Source organism: Paramormyrops kingsleyae, chromosome 13 (genome assembly GCF_048594095.1).
Source record: "Paramormyrops kingsleyae isolate MSU_618 chromosome 13, PKINGS_0.4, whole genome shotgun sequence".
NCBI classification, from domain to species: Eukaryota; Metazoa; Chordata; class Actinopteri; order Osteoglossiformes; family Mormyridae; genus Paramormyrops; species Paramormyrops kingsleyae.
The window spans coordinates 29,610,314-29,634,869 of record NC_132809.1 but is presented as its reverse complement, the minus strand read 5'-3'; the positions used below and the strand labels follow the sequence as shown (position 1 = coordinate 29,634,869).

Sequence of the window (24,556 nt, the reverse complement as noted above, 5' to 3'; positions counted from 1 at the left end):
CAATCTGTGAAGCCACCGTTACCCAAACCATTCACATCGGTGTCCAGTTCATGCTGAAGAAAATCAGGAAGTGAGGGGGGGGTTATTTTTTTAACTAAATATTTAATTTATTATTTCATTGAACACATTAGTTTTTGCGGAGGATGAGGAGGCAGGAGAACGCAGGGATCAGGAACACGCACACGGGAAAGGAAAATCCTCATGTGGCAAATTTCTTCTGTCTTACTGGAGCTGGCAACTGGGTGGCAATGTCCAACAGGGGGCGCTCCACCACCACGACGGACTGATCCTCCAATACACTTACACAGAGCAGGGGCTGAAAAGGGTGAGACAGTTAGTGATGGAAGCACAACTAGGGTTCCACTGAAGGATATGGACACTGCAAAGCCGGCAGAATGCACGCGGAGGAGAGCTACGCATCCAGCTCATTACTGACTCATGCATACCTGGTATTTCTTGCAGAACTTGAAGGCGTGTGAGTAACTCTTCCGATCCTGCTCTGAGAGGCTCTTAAGGGTCAGCTGGTTATAGAGCTGAGCCTTCTGGTCTGGAAGAGGCTGGGGTGGGGGGGTGGGGGAAAGAGTACAAGAAATGGGTACATGCAGTTCAGTAGTTAGTGTGAAGACAGTGACTTAAATGTCTACGATTATTTATTTAGCAGATGCGACTAAATACTAAGAAAGTAGGGCCGGCCAGTCCCTGCAGAAGGTGCTGGTTAAGGGTCTTGCTCAGTAGCCTGATGGTGAAATCACTCTACTGACCCTGGGATTCGAACCAGCAACCTTCTGATCACAGGCACGGGGTTCCAACCCACTGAGCCACACCCAGGGTTTACCGGGACAAATAACATAACCACTGTATTATTCCTAATCGTTCTGGTACCAGACCCAGAGACAGTAAGGCTCTCTCACCAGGCGCTGGTCCACGATGCAGAACATATAAGTGTCGTGCAGGAGGAACTGGGAAGCATTGCTGGGGTTGAAGGTTACACCAGTGACCGGCGTGTCCCTCTCCAGCCAGAGTCGGTGAAGGCCCTCCTTCTGCACCCTACGGCTCCAGTCTGTGTACTGCTTCTCCTCTATGCTGTACTCGAATATCTATGGGAGGGAGATTCCACATGGTCACAACTCCGTACCCATGGAGGTAAGGAGAACGCGCTGATACACCGTGTTGCCGCACCCACCACACGTCGAACCACCTCAGGGATGAGAACCCGAGAGCAGCCGTGCGGCAGGTGATACCTCAGCACCACATTAGTTTAAATGGAATGGAACGGTGTGAAGTTTTTTCCCGGTGGCTGGAGTATCAATCCTGCCACCAACCCCTAAATTTTCCCTGGAAGTTGGAGGACCTGCTTGCAGGGCTGGATGTAGATTAACATCATACCCAGGATGAAGCAACTGCAGGTTAAGGACCTTGCTCAAGGGCCCAACGGAGTAGGATCACTCCTGGCATTCATGGGATTCGAACCAACAACCTACTGGTTGCTAACAGATCCCTAGCCTGACCCACTACTCCACCCGCATATGGCACACTTGCTATATCAAAAAATTGGTACTATCAGACAGAAAAGGTAAGAACATAGGTACAAGATGGAAGATGAAAGAGAGACAGATACACAGGTAGACACACAGACAGCCAGGTAGATACATAGACACACACATACAAAGCTAGATATATTTGAGATGGATTACAGAACAACAGATTACTTTAATAATGTCAGCGCCACCTACCAGCTGGTCTGCATGCACCATAAGTAGGTTGTTGGTGCTTGGGTGGATGGCCATTGCGGTTGGACACGAGCCGTACAAGGGCACAATGCAGTGGGGCTGGAAGAAAAGGTGAAGCGTCACAGGTCATGGGGGGGGGGGGGTACAATTTTAGCAAGAGAGCAAAACTGAAACAGATCTGGGACATCACAAAAAAAAAAAAAAAAGAGGCAGCAGGACGTATGGAGAACCTGACCACCCCTGCGGGTGGCAGCACTGAGACGGCTCTCAGGTCATTACCTTCCGGCTGCGCACGTTGTAGACGTGCACCTCACAAGCGCGATTGGCCGCAGCCAGCCATCTGCCGTCCGCGCTGGCCACCAAAAGGTGCATCGGCTCAGTGGAACCTGAAGAATCAGTGACAATTAAAAAAAACTAGATTCCCTACAGCCTAAAGGGCTGCATTGTTTGTATAAGGCTCTGTTCTACCCCAGCACAGCACCTGATGGATCTATGACCCTGACTGAGCTCATTTAGAAGAACCTCTAAGTTTGCAGGTTGGCATGGTAGAGATGAGGAGAATCTGCATATGACTACCCATGACCTAGAAGGAACACGCAGTACAGAGAGACGCCCAGGAGCTTACAGCCAGCCACAGTGACGCCACGAGGGGACGGAAACAGCAACAAATTCACAGACCAGGCCTATTTCAATCCTTACACCTCCCATGACAATCTGACAGCGAGAGCAGTGGGAAAGTGACCAAACCACTGTACATTATATCTTCTGCTTCCATCTATAAAGCAGCAATAAGAATGAGAATATGATTTATTCAGATAGTAATCTGAACAAAGGTGAAGGCAAGCCCATTACTCCCAATTGCATCAGATTTGTAGAGATACAATATTAAAATGGAATATTTAAAGAAGTCCTTGAGAGTGAATCGATAATAAAAGCTCACCTGAACAGGACTTGAATGTATGCAAATACTTGCACTCCGATTGGCTGAGAGCAATCACGTGAACCGTTGACCGGGATGAGGCAACGAATAGCCTGGAGGAATCGGCAGAGAAACAGAGCTGGTGGGCGGACCGTAGGACCTTGGGGAGCCGGGGTACCTGGCAGGGGCAAGGACAGAGTGACGCGTAAGCCAATAGCGGTTAAGTAACCCAGGAAAATAATGAAGCTCCACAGCGAATAAAACTGCAGATTGTTATACGTTCAGTGATTAACCAAACTGCGAGCAAATCATAAAATCAGCATCTCTATAATCGTGACCTTCAGTTTATATTTAGATACGTCTTTTTCTGGTGGCAATAAAAAAAGATGACTAGAGGAACACAGCAGCTTGTTAAAGACGTCCAGCTCTCCCAAACATACAAAAATGGGGCAAGCCTGAAAGAAAATGAGGAAAAATGTCATAGATCCCTAGGGACACTCCAGAAAGAACCCGTGTCGGTCCGTTGGGACGAATGGAAACATGACCCAGAAGAAGCTGTTTGGCTCTAGAGCTCATGGATGGTTTGAAGGAGGAAAAGCAGCAGGAGGTCAATGACGGAGCCCCGCATGACACAGCAGCACTGTCAAGGCCCGTAGGAGGAGATGCTATCGTACACAGCACGATGGTAAATGGGTAAGCGAGGAGGCATCTACGCATGTTGGAGGAGGTCAAATGCCATTTCCATGTGAGATGTTGCTGGCAGGCCCCACCTTGGCGATGCTGATGTTGCTGCCGTCGTACTGCAGCCGGTGGAGTCGTATGCTCGACACCGTGGAGTAGACCACCCAGCTCCCGCAGGGCGAGATGGCACTGCAGCAGATGTGGTCTTCACCCTGAGGGTGAAGGCCAACCAAAGAAGAAAAACAACAAATCAACAAATCTTCCACTTGTGCAATTCTTTAAATCACTGTTTCCCAATCTGGTCCTTGGGGACCCGCAGACAGTCCATGTTTTTGATACCAGGAGCTGTGAGGGAGCAAAAACGTGGACCGTTTGTAGGGAAACACTCCTTTAGATGATTGGAACTCCCATTTAAGACAGAGCATTAACCTCTGTTACATAAGCACTCATTGGATGCCCTCTCAGGCCAGAGGGCATCCAATGAGAAGGCTGACATCACACTGTGGTTTTTGCAGGTGCTGAATTGCCAGTTGCAGACCACCAGGGTGTAGCTCTTGCAGGAAGGATGGATATCCATATTCCGAATGTACAGCTCCCCCCCAAAACCGTGCATGTATTCACCATCCCATATAAGGGTAACAAATACAACTGATTTAATGCTGCCCCCCACCCCGCCACACCCCCATCTCCCAACCTGTTCCATACCACTACAGATCACTATGAGATGTTCTTCAGCACATCGACGCATACCTTTCTCTTCAACTGCAGAAGCTTCTCAGGTTTTCTCGTAACGATTAAACTGTGCCCAGGTCTCCCTGCAGAGAGATTAAACCATCGATATGACTGTCACTGCCACCAAGTTCTCATCATCATCAGCACATTTACCTGGGTGTGTCAGAGAACCCATGCTTGTCAGAGATATAAAGCAAGACCAGGCACAAACACAGCCAGCTTCCCAGTACAGCACAGACACCCCCCCCCCCAGCCTGGCCTATAACCTCAGCCCTCAAGAACCACACCCTAACCTACACATGTGCCTAGGCAGTTAAGGTCCTTAATGGGGACAGTGTCTAGGACCTGTGTGTGACCAACGTCCCACTACAGCCTACTCAACTTACAACAGCCCCTTATGTACAACCATTGCACAGCTTACATACGTAAATAATGGCTTATTTACTCATTTGACTCTTTGCACTTAACTCCTAATTGCACACTATTTATGGATTTATAGTTACTGCTTAATGGTTTGTCTCTTTATAATCATGTCCCCCGTTTCACAGCCTGGAGCTCAGCAACCCGGCATTTAACAAAACACTGTGCCGAGTGACAAGGAGAACTTTGACTGACTGATAGATGGATCGATGAAGTGCTTACAGAAGCTATTAAAGCCGCTTAGATGACAGTAGAGCTATCACGATTACTTGATTAAACTCAATTAGTCAATTATTAAAACGCATCAATTAATACTTTCCATCTCAATTACTCTGCAATATGGCGGAAGGAAGACGGCGAATAGCAGATGAGGATCCACAGAGAGCGCAAGAGGATCAGTCCTTTGGAAGTACTTCACTTTGAAAGAATGAAAACGCAGTCGTCTGTGAGCATGCAAAAGCAGAACTTAAATACTGCAGCAGCATGACTGCTATGCAAAAACATCTTAAAAGACGACATTCAAGTTTGACGGAGTCACCAAATAACGTGAGATAGACCATTGCTATATAACATTTAGCCTCACGGGGCTCTTTCCCACCACACCAAATACCGTGGACCTTTGGTACTTCGAGAGTATCAAAAGTACGGTACTTCAAGGTGTTGGTTTTCCAAAAACTGATAGCAGCACCGAATGACATCACCGTGTGTGGCAGGGTATTTAGTACTTATTTTGAAAAATGGCCGCAGTATATAATAGGGCTGGAAGATGAGCAATATTAATACCAACATCGCATGTTGTGCATGTGGAATTCTCACATCGCTAGTCAGCTAGATTAAGATCAGGCTTTTTCTTACCTTCAATTCTGTACGGATATTATAGCGCAGGGAGTTCAAGTTCCGCTAAAACATTTTTAACCGTGTCATAAAACACCTTAGCTAGCTTTGCAGTTTTATTTATTATTCCTTTTATAGATTATCTAATTTGTGCTTAAAAATCAGGTCAAAGCCTTCTCCGTAACTGCCGCTTTGCCCGTGTGGAGTCTGCATGTTCACCCTCTTCGCGGCTTTCCGGCACATTCTGCGCTTTTCTTATACTGTCCAAAAACATGCAATTTAAGTCAACTGGAGTGTCTAAACCGACCGTATGTGTGACTCAGTGAGCAGAGGGTCCTTGGTTCTTGTCTTACGCCAATTTGAAATGTTCGTATTATATCAGATATAAACCATTACTCAAATGGTCAGATTAATCAGTAGTTTACTCGATTACTGACATAATGGATAGTGATGGGAATAGGTGTGAGAGTAAACAAAACCAGAGCCACTATGTGGCTCTTGAGGACGGTGTTTCCCGATTCCTGACTAAGGCTATGCTACGTGCCCCTGGCCTACGCGCGCCAATACTTTACAGAAGTTCATTCCATTCACATTGCTGCCAAACCAGCCCCCCAGAAGTACTGACCCGGGCCTTCACCCTCCCCCAGTCTCCACAGCTCCAGCTGGACAGGAAACTGGAAGAGCAGTAGCCCCGCCTTCGCGGCACATGACACCAGGGGGCGCTAGGAAACAGATGAGAATCACATGAACATACACATCCAATCAAGGTAAATGCCTTCTCCTTTATCCAGATGCATTACAAAGTACAGGAAATTCGACTCTCTCTATAGGCTTTATTCTATAATTACGAAACAAATCTATTCTGTGCTTTTAAGCATCACCTGGATTACACGCCATGCCTGTTATACAGTTTCCATCTGTAATCCACAAGAAGCTTATAAAGAAACAAAAAGACGATATTATCTGATTCATTTCATTAAGTCATACTAGGTCAAACAGACATAATAGCCAATTACAGACTTTCCAAGACACTTACGTGGGGAAATTGGATCTTACGCAGCCCAGTGTCATAAGACTTTACATCCACCTTGTCCAGAAGAGGGCGCACTACCAGCTGTGTGTCTACACCTGGGGGAATGGGGGTAGACATTTAATGTTTATAGTTTTACAAAAAGGATAATGGATGGATGTATACTACGCACAAGACCCGCTTATGGTGTTCTGTGTAAAACTTATTTGGGGATTTAAAATCCAAGCCGCACTTTGCCTGGGTTATACACTAAAACGATACGCAAGTACTTAATAAGTGGGTCATGTAAACTAAAAGTTCCTGGAGGACTAGAGAAACTTAGAAACTTTGAGCAAGGTGATCAATGTGGACCAGTCCAGAAAAACTATAAAGGAATGTTTTTCCAGCTAAAATCATCATGAAACACAAACTGCAGGCAGGTTCACTAGGAGTCCAACACCCCATTCATCCACTGATACCTCCAGAGATCCAGACTGACCTCCAGACACGACTGCAGTGCCGATCTCTGCCACTGCTCGCACATCATGCGTGTGGTGCTTAAAGGTTCTGGTTCTGACCCATTCCTTTTCGCTTGCCCCCAGGGTGGGCGAGAGGAACTGGAACTGCACCACGGTACCTTCTGAGGTTCCTGCCAGCAGACTGCTCTCATCCTGCCCAAAAAGCAGAGGCCAGAACATGCAGAAGACTAAGTTTCAGTCACACTATTGCCATTACTTGAGAAAGCAAGGTCAGACAGTCCCTGGAGCAACTGAGGGTTAAGGCCCTTCTCAAAGGCCAACAATGCAATCTCTGTTGGCCACAGGATTTGAACCAGCAACCTTCTGATCACAGGTACAACGTCATAACCCAATGAGCCACACAATGCCTTTCTTTCATTGCCGGATTTATTTTAGTGTTTCCAATCATTAAAAGGAACCGTATTTACAAAAAGCTGGCAAATTGTGAGCTATGCAAAATGTCTTAATAATACTATAATAAAAATACTATTAAAAATCTATATAGAACATAATATTTCAACAACGCAACAGCATTCAAACAGAGCAATATTCCCATTTGTAAACTGGACACATCTTTGCACATTCCCATTCACACACAGCTACCTGGACACATCTTTGCACATTCCCATCCACACACAGCTACCTGGACACATCTTTGCACATTCCCATCCACACACAGCTACCTGGACACATCTTTGCACATTCCCATCCACACACAGCTACCTGGACACATCTTTGCACATTCCCATCCACACACAGCTACCTGGACACATCTTTGCACATTCCCATCCACACACAGCTACCTGGACACATCTTTGCACATTCCCATCCACACACAGCTACCTGGACACATCTTTGCACATTCCCATCCACACACAGCTACCTGGACACACAAATTGTCTGACTACAGAAGCAGCAACAGTAACTGTGCTCGTTCCTGGACAAAAGGCTCACCTGGGACAGGGAAAGAGCCAGAACGTCCCACTTGGAGACCAGGTGCGCTTTGTTGAGGGTACCCGTGTGACTGTCCCAGATCTGCACTTTTCCAGACGAGTCACCGCTGATGATGGTGAAATCGGACAGGAAGAACACGCTCCAGACCACGCATTCGCGCGTTCGAGAGTTCACCGTGCCACGGTCAACCAACATCCGCTGCATCATGTGACCTGGGAGGACACACCAATCGCATCACTGCTGTCACACATCGCCGCCTTCTAAGATTCACACATGGCATAACTTTAATGACATTTGACATATGGTATTTTCATGACAATGACACCCAATCAGAATCTTTCTATTAAATTCTGCACTCCCAAGAATGCCAGAAAGGCTCACCTGACTGGACATCAAAAATGTTGATCACGTCGAGCGATCCAGCGACGATCCGTGTGCCAGACGGATGCCATGAGAGAGAGAGGATGCGCCCTGAAGAGAAACAGAGAAGTGAAACATCAATGGGTCTTATTACCCACAAGACCACAACATTGCTGAAGGAGTCCTGAATGCTGCCGATTTGCTCCTTCATTACCTTTCTGTCTATCTAGATTTTTCTCAAAACGGATTTTCTCTGGAAGGACTTCAAACAATTTCACTGATCCATCTTCACAACCAACCTGGGGACGAAAACATTTAACAAAGCTACATTTTAGAAAAAATACAAACATGATATATAAAATAAAATAATACAGTATCATACCAACATTTTATATTATGTTCGCAGGTGTCACTAACCGCCAAGTGTGTCCCCAGGGCGTTGCAGGCTACTGTCCAAATAGGCCCCCCAAAAGCATCTACGGAGTATTTCGGACACAGGTTCTCCAGGTCATACTCCGTTATTTCTCCGTTCAGCCCTGTGGTGAAGAGCCGGTTCGCCACCCAACATATGGCCTCCACAGACCTCGCGTCGTTCCCTGGAATCACCTGAATTTAGAAGTTAGGGATCAGTGGTCATTGTTGACACACCACAACACACAAATGTGCTCTGCATTTAACCCATATGTGACGTTGTAACATAGCAGGGGGCAACTAATTCAGCGCCCGGGGAGCAGTACCTTGCTCAGGGTACCTCAGTGGTGCCTTGCTGGTCAGGGATTCGAACCTGAAATCTTTCAATTACAAGTGCGCTTCCCTAACCATTAAGGCACCACTACCCACACCAACATACCAGTAACGACGATACTAAACGAAGCTGATCCCGGGAGACAGCAATATAATCAAACGCAAATCTAATAACGTAGCCTCTACTAAAGCAATCATACGTTAAGAAATAGCAAGCAAGAATCGCATTACCTTCTCTTGAAAGTATCTGTCAGAGAAGTTGAATATCTCCACCGTGCCGTCAAGCCTCGCTAGAGCAAGTCTCTCCGTCCTCTGGTTAAACGCCATACATCGGATCCCCGACGGCATGTAGTCGAAGAATCGGACGCGATGTACTTTAAACTCCCCCATACTTAAAAAAATAAAGCAAACATATTTATAAAGCGTGGTAACAGACGGTAGGAATCCGTCGTTCACAAAACTAAGAAGTTAAGAGTAAATATTTTACATCTATATTCGCAGAACGAAGCTCATATGATAGCTGATTATGTCTATTAAGAAGCTATTTGCTTCAGTATTTCAAAACACCTAGCAGATATATCACTTATACAGCTAAATACATACTACGGTGGCATAACTAGTTGCTGGCCAGCTACTTCACGAACTATATGCTAAATTAAAAAAATCGTTCGACTGATCTATAAACGTTTATACATATCGCAAATATCGACTGTAACACCATATAAGCACTGAATACCTTAATCTTCAACTTTTCCAGTTAATCACCTTATTTTGTTACAAACTGACTCCCATACTATAAAAGTCCAGCACGCTAAATTTTGCAGACCACCACGTGGATGACCTTCCACCCGGAAATGAAAGCCGCAGTTTGCCTGCGTATGGAAGACTAGGGTGTGATGGGAAATGGAGTGTGCTTGGGTTACTTGCATACTGCTGTCGGGGAAAACTTTCTCAGTATCTGTCTGTAAGACTAAGATCTTTGTTCAGCAGCCAGCAGTGCAATGCAATACAGACATGTGCGCATACGTGTATAATATGTATGTACAGTTGAGTGTCACCAATATAACAGACCGGCTGTATATTTTCTCACTGTGGTATAAAAGAATTACATTACATTGCACCTTGTGCTGCTTGAATGGATGGATGGATGTCGTTACCCCTGCCTGACGCTATCAGATAACTGTGTGAAAGATGAAAGATGGGTTCCCTTTTCTTTTATTTTAACATTAAATCCAGCACTAATCACAAGTTTGAATATGCAAGTTTGAAACTAAAATTTAAGAGTAAATTTCCAAAACTCAGTCCATTTATTGCTGTTGACATGATCCAAAGTCAAGCTTCCACATCATGTTACAGTTTAGAGAACCAAAATTCATTCAGTCCTCATGTAATCCAATAAAGAACTTTCATTACATTTCCAAAACTCCACAAAACAAAAACTATCCAGTGGACATTTAGGAAATTTGCTCTTTCATTATCGGTTCCTAAACTGTATAAAGTTGCCTGTTAAAAGGAGTTGAAGTTTGGTTTGTTAATGAGTCAAACTTTTGGGTCTAGCTGCCTTGAGTAGGGGTGCTCATGGGGTGGGTAGTTAGGATGAAAAATTTGGAACATAATTGCATTGGTCTGAGTGGGAGGCCCCAAAATCTCTAGCAGCTCCTCATAAGCACATCTTTATCATAACATATTTCCCAGGCATGCTATTTCATCACAATTATGGCTGATTGGGCAGTGTTCAATTCTTTAGCAAGATAAAGACCCAAAACCCACTTCAAATTGTGCAAGATTATCTGGCGAAGGACAACTCAAAGCTATGTTTACCCTACGTTCCTTAACTAATTAATTGAGCTGGGGGTGAAATTTAACATTCATGTAGAATAGCTGTGGTGATCCTGATGATAGTTTTGGACACTTGGTACATGACACAAATGTAAGAATTTAGGTCTGTGACACCAAATGTGGAAGTGATGAGGTGGCTAAATGAGTAGGATCGATAAGAGTGAAGTTTATTGTTGGCTTTTCCACATACAGTATTTCTTTGAACCAACAACCTGAGGACTTCCTAGTAGTTTATTATATACTTTATAGTCCCACAGGGAACTGAGAAACACGACCCATTGTAAAGGTAGTAAAATAATGTGAGGAAATATATACTAAAACACTGCATTCAGAGAAGTTTATTCAATAAAAATATTGTATATTCCTTATTTCATAAAGAGAATTAAAAGGTTTGCAAAAATAAACACCATTTCAGTTCAAATTTATTCATGTAAAAATGTTTCATATATATTTAAATATATACCTCAGTACATATATATTTAAATACATGTAATTTATAATTCCCAAGCAAATAAAAAATTGCATCTTTAAGCCAAAATACATTTTACATATTTCAGATCAACTACTCTGCCCCATCGTCACAAATAGCATTAAATAGACAAATATCATTAAAATATTGCAATAAAAAAATATATCTATTCACATACAGTGTCAGGTTGAGCTGTGTCCCTATTGTAAACCTCCGTTGTGTGTCTGTGCTGAAATGGTGTAAAGTCAGACTCCTGTTTGTATCTGGGGGCACAAAGGTGCCACAGTGCTGTTAAAAAGGGACAGTAGAGCATACAGGCAGCCTGTATCCGACACGGGGGGGCAGGGGGGCACAGGATGGAGTTACTGTGGACGCCGTAAATCCCAAAATCAGAGCGATAAAAAGCGGTCCAGAATTTGTGATCCTGACACACTGGAAATGAAGCCAGGAGTTTCAAATTTCAACAGGAAAATAATACAAACAGACATTTGTAAGAGCTGTTAAAATGCACTGCAGACTCTATAAGAAGGCATGTTGAGGCGGTAAGTGAAACTTCAAGGAAGGGTTCGGTAATAGCCGCTGCATTCGACTGGCTCGCTCTCCAGTAGTTTTGCCATTTTACCAAAACAAAGAGTCATTCTTGAAAAGCATGAAGTAACATCAAGCTCAGTGGGGCCACCTACTGAAAGCCACAAGAATGCAGAAAACTGCTCAGTACGAAACTGTATCAGTAACACGGTAATACATCTCCATGGCTTCCGCTCTGATGGCTTTTGGTGCATTTGGGGAGACTCTTCCAGGATCTATTAAAAGGACAAACCTAACGTGAGCACAACACCAACCAGGGGAAGGATAAAATGATGAGGTTGTAAAATACACTGAATGAGCAAAAAATAGTACTTTCCCCAAGAGCAGGTGTTCGCTATAATAGAACATTCATCACAGAAGCACTGCAAACGTCCACCTCACCACGTTCATCTCAAATGCCCCCCAACACACTGAGTCTCTTAGCCAGCTGCAGAAGATAAGCAGGCCGGGGGGGACACTCATCTAGATTTCATTAAAAGCGCCCAGATTATTATGAGAGATCAGATGGTCGTCCGTTCACAGTGTTCCAGCTCTCGTCCAGAATGAGGCTGAGAGCAGCTTCGAGTTTAGGCTCACTACGGGGACAACCCCCCCCCCCCCAAAAAAAACTCCTGCCATCCTCACAGAGATGTAACTGGAGAAGTCAAATCTAGCCCATGTAAGCAGTAGGTGCCCAGGAGAAACTGTGCACCTGAAAGAGCTGATTCATTCGCTACGACTATAGACTCTGGTGCCAAACGCTTCGTGCTCCATATAGCACTACCTCTGCCTTTCGCTCTGTCCTCGTTAAGACTTGCTATGGAGTTATGTACCGAGGGTTCTACTCCTTAAGCACTGACAAAAAAAAAACACTACAAATTAGTGCAACAAAGTGTAACAATGCACAAAATGTTTGTGTGTGTATTTGTAAACATGATGTTGGTCATGGGACAGGTTAGCATGATCTGTGGACACAGGTTTCCAGAAAGATCTTCTGAAGGATACTCACCATTAGGGCCTTTGTGTATGTTTGTGAGAGATACATACAATGATGCGTTTACTGCCTTATCAACATTTTTTGATTTACAAGGAAAATACATGAAATAAAAAAGTAACTAAAACCAGACACATTGAAACACATCAGCCTCTGAAATAAAGATATTTTCTTCATCTTTTACCTGCTTTTCCACAAGCAGATTTTCTTTTCAAAACAAAAAATGTACAATAAAAATGTAGTAATTTAGTATTTGAGCTTAAATGTTAAATTAACTGTCTGGTAAACTCATGCATTTACCTTGTTAGAGAATTCATAAAACTGTTTCATCATCTATGCTGATATTTAGGGGATCTATATAACTGTGCTCCTTGTGTCATGGTAAACAAAGTTACAACTATCTTAACTAACTATCCAATACTGGTATACGAAAATTAAGATGGTAGCAACATTAATAATAGTTACTGTAGCAGTACCCAACACATTTGAACATCAATATGTCCGTCTTTGGTTGTCACTCTGAAATAAAATGAAAAGTCACAGGTGAAATCACTCTACACTTTCTCGTGATCAGGATTTCCAGCACCAAAGTGTCTCCATAGTTATCCAAACGGTATGATGGAGTTGAGTCTCTGAGGAGAGCTGGGGGTCACTTGGCACCGCATGGTGCGATACTGTTGGGGTCCCAGTGGCGCTGCCTGCAGGGTGGGCAGTGGTTCCAGTAGAGCACACTCTATGACACTGCACATTGCCGATATTGCACCATCCTTTCACTGCACATCAGGTATGTCCAGGAGAGTCTGTGGTTTGTTGGCACCTATACTTCGTCTAGGAAGCACTCTGGAAAAAAAAATGTCCCATGTTGAATTTTGTGTGTTAAAAAGTTTTAAAAGTTTCAGCGCTTTGTAAAGAGGCTAGCTAGTCTTCGCAATGAGCTCAAATGCAAATGCCTTTCACAGTGACCTTCACCTCTATTCATCTAGCCTGTGGATGAAATTCGCCGCTGTGTTTCATCAGTTTTTGGAAAATCAAAGGGAGTTAATACCCATTTCGATTGTCAGCTAGATGTTGAGATTTCAAAAAGTGCACCTGTAGAATAAATTATGACCTGACTGAGAGAAAGACTGAAATGAGTTCTTCGGGAAATTTCCTATCTTAAGTACAGCTTGCGTGCAGGTAACCTATGTGACTGCACCATTCTGCCTGGCAAAAAAAGGCCTGGTCACCGATTTTTGCCTCTTGAGCTTTTGGGCTATTTTACTCGTCGCTAAACATTTAAAACTTTCAGCAATGGTCCCTTTCGCAGTCATAGTCTAAGACTTGTTACAGGGCGAGATAAAGGTGAGGAAGATGAGGATTTAACATCACACTCTTCCCGCTCTGAGATATGTGCCAGAGACTGCGGTGTAGCTGAAAAAATCTTTACAGGCAGCAGTAAGACCCCAAGGGGCAAAACGTCCAGTGAATTTACCCATAGCCAAAGTGGATCCTCCAGACTGATTTTAGCAATTGCCACGAAGCCACAGCTGCCTTGGGCACCAAATGAGCCCTGATATGGCAGGAATTGTAGCACCATGGGAAGGAGAGGCTATGTTTCCTGTCAGGTGACTCGGGAGCACCTGGGGGGGCGTGGCCATGTGTCCTCAGGCCTCTGCGTAAGGCAGGTGATACTGTTCCTCCCTCTTGTTACATCGTTTGGCCACAATGGCTAAGTAGAGCACCAGGAGGATGATCCAGTAACAGCCGTACAAGATGGCACCGGCGATGAGGAGGGCCTTCTCCGTCTCGTTCAGTGGGTCCTGCGTCTCACAGTAAATGGTGTAGGCCATGCCTCCCAGCAGCACCAGTGCCCACACCGTGACGGGCACGGCGCCGATGAAGTTCACCACGATCTTTTTGCGCCCGGAGGTGCCCCAGCCGGCCTTGTTGATGGTGAGCAGGGCGAAGATCTTGGCGGGGAGCAGGCTGGACATGTACAGCAGGGAATAGAGGGACATGAAGATCATAACCAGGCTTCCGCGCAGGAAGCAGGCGTAAGTGGCCTTCACCATTCCCACCAGTTGCACCGTCAACAGGAACAGGAGGATGTTCCAGAGCCTCCCGCGGTAAAAGAGGTGGATCACCGTGGCAACGAGGAAGAAGGGGAAAAAGCCCGTTACCACTGACTCATATGTCATCCATAGGCTGTGCTTGTGGAACCAGAGGGCGTTGTAGAGCCACTCGCGGAAGTAGGACTTGCTCCAGCGAGTCTGCTGGTTAAGCCAGCGCAGGTACCGCGTGGGCGTCTCTGTCTGGCACTGCGCCCGGGCGGTGAACTTCGTCTTGTAGCCTAGGCTCAGCACGCGGTTGGTCAGGTGGCGGTCGTCGCCAAAGCTGCACTTGGTGCCCAGGAAGGTCTGGTGGTACCAGGGCTCCAGGAACTGCTGGAGCAGGGAGTTGCGGTACATGCCCAGGGGTCCGCTGATGCACTGCACGCAGCCGAAGTAGGACTGGCACGCCCGCTCCACGTTGAAGGCCATCCAGTACCGCACGCTGCTCAGGAAGGAGATCCACGAGTCGTATTTGTTGAGGATCTACCAGGATAGAGAAGGACATCTCGTTGGAGGCCCTCAGGAGATGAGTGATGAAAGGTTTCTATTGCTTTAAAATACCACTACATGTATCCTAAAAGTACTGTACTTTACAATAATGTACAATACTGTGCAAAAGTCTTAATCAGTCACAGAAGTTAATATTTAAATGATCTTCATGTTGGTGAAAAACTATGCTATTACGCCTGCTAAAGTGTGTTAGCTTAACCATTTATAAACCTCTCTTAAAATCACCTTAATATATCCAGCAACCATACAACACACTCCTCATGCACACCTCGTATACTGTAGCTAATCAATATCTCACTGACTTTTTTTTTTTTTTAACAAATTCAATTAATTAAGTGTGCTGGAGGTGACATTTAAGGAATGCATGGAATGGCTGAGGGGTCCCTGAGGAGAGGTTTGGGAACTGAAGCGTGTTCATCTAGCCATCCAACAAGATATCAGTAACTTTTTGCAGAACAGAAGAAATTCTTGTTAGTTTTTATAGTATTGATCTTAACTGGCTACCCAGATAAATAGCTTTAATCATTTCCTTTGACTGCGTAAGACTTTTGCATAGTGCTGTTACCCAAAAAGGCATAAAAAACTAAAATGTATGGAATATAGAACATGTCACCAATGTAGAATCCAACAGGAATATAGAACATGTCACCAATGTGGAATCCAACAGGAATATAGAACATGTCACCAATGTAGAATCCAACAGGAATATAGAACATGTCACCAATGTGGAATCCAACAGGAATATAGAACATGTCACCAATGTGGAATCCAACAGGAATATAGAACATGTCACCAATGTGGAATCCAACAGGAATATAGAACATGTCACCAATGTAGAATCCAACAGGAATATAGAACATGTCACCAATGTGGAATCCAACAGGAATATAGAACATGTCACCAATGTGGAATCCAACAGTACATAACAATGTCAAGGACTAAAATGCATCCAAACAGCTAATGAAGATGCATAAAATTAACAACATGAGGCAGAATAAAAAAGGCAGAAAAACCCACCTGAACGTCGCCCCCCACTCCCCCCACCTGTGGGTCCTCCTGTAATATCTTGAGCATCTCAATGGTGCAGGCAGGGTCCAGCACCGTGTCCGAGTCACACACCTGCCAAAGGAGCCGCACCTGAGTGGTTCTGAAAACCCAACTACATTTCCATTTGTTTATAGCAAGAACCTTTTAAGACCATCTGATGATGAGAAGAACAACATTAAGAGCATTCAGAGAACATAAACATCTGGCCAGTGGAGGGCTACACTGTCCTGTTTGGTGCTGAAAATGTTTTTCAGACACTTTAAGAGAACAAAGCAGAAAAATGTTCATATAACATAATAAAAGTTCGTCTGCATTAAAACAAGAGTAAGCAGTCATCTTCAGTATCAGTACTGATCGGAAGTTTGAAATCTGTAGTCATGTATTTGACTTTTGATTAGATTGCAGTTTCTCCTACATGACAACATTAAATAAAGTCCAGATAATGAACAGCTGCATAAAACTCTTCCAAACCTAAAGAACCAGATTATTAGTGCCCTAGTCAATGTGATTTAGGAAACGCGGGAAGCCAGAGTCTGTCGGCAGAGCGTCAGAGCGTCAGAGGGAGCGTGGTGACCCCGGCCGATGATCTTCTGATCACTCGATTTGGACCTGAGGGCCTGGGAGCTGCTCGGGATCCTCTGCTGCAGGAGTGCGGGTGGCGTGGAGGCACGTCGAGCGCATCAGGCCTCCATGCCTGTGATCAGATTCCATGGCACAACGGTCACATCTCCGCTGGGTCCTTAAGCAAGGCTCAGTGCTCCAGGGGGCACCAAATGAATGGCTGACCCTGTCCTCGGGCCCCACACTCCCATCTCTATAGGTGAGTCTTCAAGGATAGCTAAAGAATTCCGTGTACCTCTTCTCATCCTTGTGCAAATGGCAAATTAAGGCATCATCACAGATGTGAACAGCGAGGTGCTGCTGACTGACAGACAGCTGTCTGTCATCTCGCCTGATGGCAATAAGGCTGCGGCACGCAAGGGCTGTTGACAGACAGGACCCTTTAATATCTACAGCAGGCATGTCAGTATGGAGCTCCTTCCTAGACCTCCAGCAGCACCCCTTAATTAATCTCAACCACTTTCCACAGACTTCTATCCTACCTAACATGAAAGAGACAACGTCTCCTCCACCAGGTTCACTATCATCATTTCTGGATCTTTTTCCTTTTTTTTCCCTCAAGGATTCAAGGCTTTCATCTCGCAGTGAGTTTCTACAACTGAATGGGTGCACAGGCATCTGAGGAGAGGGTGCTTCATGGATCGCTGACTTATAAAGCGTCCTCCCAGGCACATCTGGAGGAACGTGGAGCTGCTTTGATCTGCAGCTGCAGCTTAGCACAGGTGGGGGGGTGGGGGGGGGGGGGGGGCAGTCACTTGGGTAGGACAAAAACAGTCACACACCAAGTGTTTCTGGAGCTGTGGATGTGTGTAAAAAAGACCCAAAAAAGGTAATTCTGTGAAGGGACTCTGCGTGTCACTGCTCCAGGAGTCCAGTTGTTCCCAGACAGACAATATGCTTAGCTGTCCTCTAACTGCCTATAAAAACGTTTAACGATTCAGCTGTATAGATCCCAGTGCCTCACACTGATTGGCTGCTGGTTGGGACCCCGAGCCACATAGAGGCCGTACAGGAAATCCTATTACAGTAGCATGCTTATTTACTATATTTACAAAACACTGCTGTGCCGTTTGAGAGAAAGCCCCATTCATAGAGCAGGCTCACTCTAGATTGTTCTTTAGTGGCGGATTACATACACGCTGCACTATGTATATAAACCCTAGTGTCCAGCCCCCCCGTTTCGCACTGTCCTGTTGATGGTATGATGGATGATGGACAGATGGACGGTTTGATGACGTGTCTTGTGTCTTGCACTTATTTTTTGTCTGTGTTTCGCCCTAATTGTTAGTTGTCTGCAGTGGGACTGAATTTCACCCTGGGAATGCCACCTCCCAGACCAGCCCAGGCTTGGGTCCCAGCAAATCCTCCCGATTCTCCCGATCAGCCACTCTGGCACTGGTTGTCTATTGTCGCCGTGTCTCCAGTGGTAGCCATGCCAACAAAAATTTCCCCTGGCCTGGGTCATGTGGTAACAAAGATCCAGATTCTGATTCGTGGCTAAATATTCTCAGTAACTCTTACTGTAACAAGACTACAAGCCCACAGATGTCTGACATGTGGGCAGAAATCCTCCATGTCACTGGTTCTATCCGGGACAGGGGGCAGCTGTACAGTGTGGCGGGAGGTTGGACTCACCTGCATGTAGTCCACCGTGTCCCCCAAGGCTTTGAAGGCTGTGTACATCACTTCCCTCTTTCCTCCCCACTCTTGCATGATGCAGGAGTAGCGGCACCCGCGCACCACCGCCACCACGCGGGCAACCTCCTCCGTCTGCGCTCCCTCCGCCGTGTGGTAGTTGCCCTTCCACACCACGCTGCCCGTGTCCTCCGAGCCCATCACCTCCTGGAAGATGTCCATCATGTAGACGTCCTCAGGCCGGTTGCCATCCACCACCAGCACCACCTTCAGGCCGGGGAAGGAGATGCGGTGCACGCTGCGCAGGCACTTCCGCAGGTAGTCGGGGTCTTCCTGGTAGGCGGCGATGCAGAGTGCCACCGTGCGCCGCAGGTGCTGCGGCTGGACCGGGCTGCGCATGCGGCGGTGCTCCAGGTAGGCGAAGAGGCTCTGCAGGAAGAGGTGCAGGGCCAGGATGGCGCCGTACAGCCCGAAGGAGAGGTAGTGCTGTTCCGTGTGGATGAACTGGTAGCCCGTCACGTAGGCCAGCAGGATGCCCAGGAGGACCACGGTGGCAAAGAGGGTGGTGCCCACGATCCGAAGGGCCGTCCCGCAGCGAGAGGGCATCTAGCAGGAGTGAGGGATGGGGAGAGAACAGAAGGAGTGAGAGAACCGGATACAGGCTAGACGGTGAATCTAGAAAAATGCCTCCTGCTCATTGGTTTGTTTGTCCTGCAGATGAAACCACCAATCAACTAAAGTCAGGGAACCAAAACTCACTAAGTGTCCAAAACTTACCCAGAAAGTCCACCAAATTTTTCTCCAAAACTTTTTTATTTTTTGCTTTTAAATGTAAATAGTACTCTAAAAATACTACAAATAAATATCCTAAATAATCTCTTCAAAGAAGCACCTAAAAAAGTCTCGGTAACATTTTGCAGGAGAAATTCTGATCATAACCTCACTGCTTGAGAAAAAAGTCCTGGAAACTGTTCCTATATTCATTTATGCCTCATTTCAGTAGGAAAGAGGACCTCAAAAGGCCGGGTTTGATCAAGGGCAGGTGCACAGAGCCAGGACTGGAGTCTCCTGTGACCCGCTGGACCACAATTCCCACATCTCCCTGCTGGCTGCATTCACACTAATGCATGTCTCTCCTGAGACCTAAGGGGACAGTGTTATATCAGCCATAACAAAGAACCTGGATAACCTTTAAGCATGTGTAAGAATGCAGTGATGAACAATGCAATAAGGGGTTAAATACACGCTAAACCAGAAAACGGTATCAACGAATGCCTGAATTCTATCCATGTTTTTCTAAAGAATGTAATTTTTCAGTAAGCTGAAGTATCACTGAGTATTACCAATCGAGCGTGTGTGTGTGTGTGTGGGAGAGGTTAAATCTGAGCTTTTTAAAAGCAAACAGATATTTGGACATAACTCCATGCCCCCTCCATGCCCCCTCCATGCCCCCTCCATGCCCCCCCATAGCTATGACAGGTCAGTGTACTGCAGCATCTTAATGCCTGATCTATCTGTACCTCTGCATGCATTTACAGGTATATAAATGTTAACATGATTTTGAATCACTCTGAGCTGGCTAGCTGACCTCCCCCCCCCCAGCCCCCACCCTCTCTTGCCCCCAGGTAAATGGTTTTAATTTAAGGCTGGGTCCCACTTGGCTGGGACTCCGGGCGCGAGCGTGGAGCTGGGGCCCGGGTAAGGAACAATCATTGTCTTTCATTGGTGAAGCTACCCGCCTGCCTTCCCTGCTCCGCGCAGAAGAAAGGCCGTCTTCATTAGCGAGGCTTCACATCATAACACGCCGCTTCTTGAAAAGTGACAGGAAAAGGGCGAGGTGCTGCCTGAAAGTGGCCCACCACACACCTCCCCCCACCCCTGGGGGGCGTCAGATCACGCCGGGGCACCATGACCTGCACATTTTTTAAGCACTGGGAACTGATTTGCTGCCACGGGTCGTGGACACATACAAACGCACGCGCGCACACACACACACACACACACACACACACATCCAAACAGAAGTTGTATGGGAGATGAACAGTATCCAGCGAAGCATGGAAGAGTGAACCATGCGTGAGATGCCACAGGAATCACTGGAGAATCAGCACAGAAAGAACAAAGTGACTCAGACTGCAGGCTGAAAGTGGCACTTTGCTTAATTAGAGGGACATGTTGGCGTTATTGGAAGCCAGGGCTAAGGGTGGGGTCAGAGGTCACCGTGGAAGTATAATCCTCCTTAAATCTAAGCACCGTATGAACATGGTAAAATCACAGTAAAAAAAGCTTGAGTTTTCTCATCTCATTGGTAAAATAGCTAAAATGCAACACAAGACAGGCAGTGAACAAGCACTCTCTCAAAAGTCTGAACGCTGATTAAGTCACATACAGAATAGACGGGCTAATTTTGCACGACTTTTTGACATGTCAAAATTAAAAATTGCTCAAAGCGAGGTTAACCTTTTAATGAATACAGTGAAAACAGATTTAAAAATGGAAAAGACTGATATTTCCACAAAATCTTTTTAAAAATGCTTGTATTTCAATCATTTTAAATCATCTATAGAAAATGAAAAATGTCTAGAGCATAAATACCGTTGAAGAAAATTAAATACTCCTTGAAGAAAATTATGGAAAATGAAGCAGCAATTCTCAGTGAAAGTAAACCACTGTGAGCGAGTCCCCCCCCCCCCCCTCACTTTGCTGGCTGGCATTTCCTTAAAAAACAGAGACACCCCATCTAGCATTTAAACACGGCAGCACTTTACCTGCCAAAAGCATTCAGAGACGCTCAGGGGTCAGGCGTCAGTACTCACCGTGAACCTGGTGAGAATGTCACCTCACGCCGCCGGAGAGTGATCACGTGGGGGTCTCAGAGCTGTCCAGGGCCTTTGGGGTCTCCCCTGAGCGAGCAGTCAGCCCCCCGGTGGGCTGCAGCTCTGAGCCGAGCGGGATGGATGAACTGCACTCTCAGGTGAGATACAGGTATGTTTCTATGCCTAGGTGCAATGCCTGTGAACGGCTAGAAGAAGCTTTCGGCCGTGGGATGGGGCGCCATGGGAACGTGTGGGTGGGGCTGGGTGGGGGCCAATAATTGCACGCCTAGAGGGGAGGAGCCTGTGAGCATGAGGGACAGTTCATTCTTTACTCATTTTCAGTCTGTTAGACTGTTCGTTCATTAATGCAACCGCTCAATGAGTTTTTTTTTTTTAGTGGGAACCAATAAAAGGTTTTAAAAACTCAGAATTTTAAAAACTGTGAGTTATTAAGAGTGGAAAATAAAAATGTCTGTGTCAACCCGAGCAATCAGGACAAAGAATGGAAAGTGGAAATAACTGTGTGGTAAAGAATAAATTAATATAAAATAATAATTCTATAATTATTGTTACCTTTTGCAATTTTGCAGGCAAAAACATTGAGCAGATTTAGAGAAAAAGGTTGCAAGAGACAACGAATTTGGAAAATGTTACTATCTATTCTCATTTTGGTCAGCAGGGGGAGCAGCCACTTGCAGTAAAATCCATTCTAACTAGTAAAAAAAGCAGCAATGAAAGAGGCAGAAGTATATGACACTGCTGGCCCAGGTCCATCTCAGACAAACCAGCACCTCTAAGCTGCCACATGTTCGTCGAGTCTATCTGGTTAATATGCTCAGGCTCATAATGGGCTTTTTGTTTCTGATCGTTCAAAGATTTCTGCAAGTAAATTCTAATTAACACATTACACCATCTGGACCACAGTGTGAAACGTGATCGCTAAACAGCCTGTCTCTGCAGAAGGCTGTACGCAGACCCTCTGTTTCGGGGCTTATTTTAGCCTGGCAAAGCCGTGGGGGCTCTTAAAGAAGGGTGCCAAACCCAGATTAGGAGTAAACTGAGCTACGTTTTCCGAGGAAAAGTGGCACGGCTCCGAGAGAATCCTAATGCAGGGCAACGAGTGAACGGTAACGGACGAGAAACGTCAGGAGCCAAGAAAGATCAACACCCCTCGCTCACGGACTCGACGACATGCATGCAGCCGGCGTATAAACAGTGATAAGAGTCCCAGGAGATGCTCCCTCCAGCACACCTAACACTCAGGCACGCAGACACAGACACGCATGCAACACGTCTCTGCTGCTCCACACACAAGTTCGGCAGCGAGCAGGGGGACACCCTCCCTGGCTCCTCTCGCGTTCGTCTGGGCTGCGGTCACAAGGGTCACAGTTTTTCTGTTTTTTTTTCTTTCTCTTTTTGCTGTTAATTGTTCTCGTACCTTCCTGGCTGGCTGGTCACCACGGACACTTCTCCTCCCACGTCTCCTCCTGCGTCTCCGTCCGCCAGCTCCTCCGTGCTTCTCCTCTCCCCTCAGCAGCACAGCAGCCTCCTTGTTCGACTCCCTGCTCACACTACATCTTTATTTGAGGTTTTTTCAGAGGGTTCCTCATCCAAAAACACAGCCCCCTCCTCCCTCCCCCCCACTCCCCAGTTCCCCTCCTTTTCCTCTTGCTGGTCAGGGTGGCTGGACCGTCCCGTGGCTTTGACGTGGGTCAGCCCGGACCGCGGTCTTTCAAAAAGACCACGGATTCAGGGATGCCGGAGATGGATCAGAGAGGGACTGGAGATGGACCGCAGAGCCGGCACAGTGAGTGACCCCGGTCCCCGGTCCTACCTGAGCGCCATGTTCTGGTCCGAAGCCCGTCATGCTGGCGGTGATGCGGCTCATCTCGTGTGGACAGCCCGCCTCTCCCCCCAGCGACGGCCCGGAGCCCCCTCCGCACATCCTCTGAGCAGCTGAAGCCTCCTCTCCTCCACCCCCCCACCCCACCCCCCTACCCAGTCCCAGCCCTCCGCAGTGCAGCCTCTGCCTGCTCCCCCTCTAAGCTCCTCTCCTCCTCAATGCATCCTTTATGGGCTTATTTATTTACCCCCCTGCACTGCGTGCCGGCAGTCTGCGGATGGCGGGAGGGAGAAAGGAGAGAGAGAGGAGAGAGAAAAGGAGAGAGATGGAGAGAGCAGAAGAGAGAAGCAGCCGGCCAGTGTCATGATTTACACTTTAAGTTCCACGTCCCTCCCAGAGCAGTGCTGCGGTGCTATGACTCTCACACACTGCCTGTCCCTCCGGAACCCCCTTGCAACCCCCCCGCCACCCAAGGATCCCCCCTCGGACCCCCCCCACTGCCCAAGGCACACGATGCATCAGCGGGCTGCTAATCACTACACCAGCGAAGAGGACAGGGGATCTGCTCCACACAAGGTCAAGCCGGCCGGTGGCGTGGTACAGGATCCGCTGAGGCATCCTTCTCACTGGAGAGAGACAGACATACTCTGCTATCCCAGCTTATAGCGGCACTTGGCTAAAAACCAGGTGAGCTTTACAGAGGGAAGGTGTTTCACGTGGGTTAGCACAACCGCTAACTGACCAGGACTGATAATCACGAGCCCGGTGCTTCAGGAGGCTAAGGGTGAAGATGCATGACTAGTTAGCTAGTTAGCTGTCCATTTAGTGCAGCCCCAGGGGTTTGGGGTATTGGTTCACCATTGGCGTTTATTCTCTTGAAGGTGCTTCTTCATGGTGTTGTCAGAAGTGTGGACATTCACACAGGCTTTTAGAGCAGCATCACAGTAAGCTTCGAGATGCGCTTTAAAAATGCTAGATTTTATTTAAGAAGAAATAAAAAAGCATTCTGACTTTTTACCACTGAAAAATGCTTTATCTCCCAGTAAATTAAATAAATAAGGTAAATTAAGGTTGCTCCATGTGGCTGTTTTACAGGTTTTCAAAAAAAAAATTCAAGATATAATAGCGTCTGAAATTATGGTTTAGGTGTTTTCTGAGGGCAGGATTGAACAAGCAAATGAGTTTTAAAGATAAGAACTGGGAATTTTTCATTCATAGAGGGAG

General features: G+C 46.3%; 2 protein-coding genes across 4 annotated transcripts; both read right to left on the bottom strand.

Moving 5' to 3' along the window:
- Nucleotides 1-82: 82 nt before the first annotated feature.
- On the bottom strand, nt 83-9,786 carry utp4 (UTP4 small subunit processome component). Of its 2 annotated transcripts, none has more exons than XM_023827059.2 (17): nt 9,638-9,786; nt 9,133-9,292; nt 8,575-8,763; nt 8,372-8,456; nt 8,179-8,268; nt 7,798-8,009; nt 6,825-6,996; nt 6,353-6,444; nt 5,942-6,038; nt 4,081-4,145; nt 3,420-3,542; nt 2,671-2,827; nt 2,010-2,116; nt 1,734-1,829; nt 912-1,097; nt 447-557; nt 83-316 (listed from the first exon to the last, which is right to left on the bottom strand). In XM_023827059.2, exons 2-17 carry the CDS (start codon nt 9,289-9,291, stop codon nt 200-202), a joined length of 2,058 nt encoding a protein of 685 aa, XP_023682827.2. In that variant the 5' UTR covers nt 9,292; nt 9,638-9,786; the 3' UTR covers nt 83-199. The 2 variants fall into 2 exon arrangements, with proteins under 2 accessions (XP_023682827.2, XP_023682828.2); XM_023827060.2 differs by having other exon boundaries at nt 9,667-9,786.
- A 1,166-nt stretch (nt 9,787-10,952) lies between these two features.
- Nucleotides 10,953-23,091, bottom strand: has3 (hyaluronan synthase 3). 2 transcript variants are annotated; one of them, XM_023827053.2, is made up of 4 exons: nt 22,928-23,091; nt 18,674-19,279; nt 16,388-16,489; nt 10,953-15,343 (listed from the first exon to the last, which is right to left on the bottom strand). In XM_023827053.2, the coding sequence occupies exons 2-4, from the start codon at nt 19,277-19,279 to the stop codon at nt 14,414-14,416; spliced, it is 1,638 nt and encodes a 545-aa protein (XP_023682821.2). In that variant the 5' UTR covers nt 22,928-23,091; the 3' UTR covers nt 10,953-14,413. The 2 variants fall into 2 exon arrangements, with proteins under 2 accessions (XP_023682821.2, XP_023682820.2); XM_023827052.2 differs by lacking the exon at nt 22,928-23,091 and adding an exon at nt 21,490-21,815.
- Nucleotides 23,092-24,556: the final 1,465 nt, after the last annotated feature.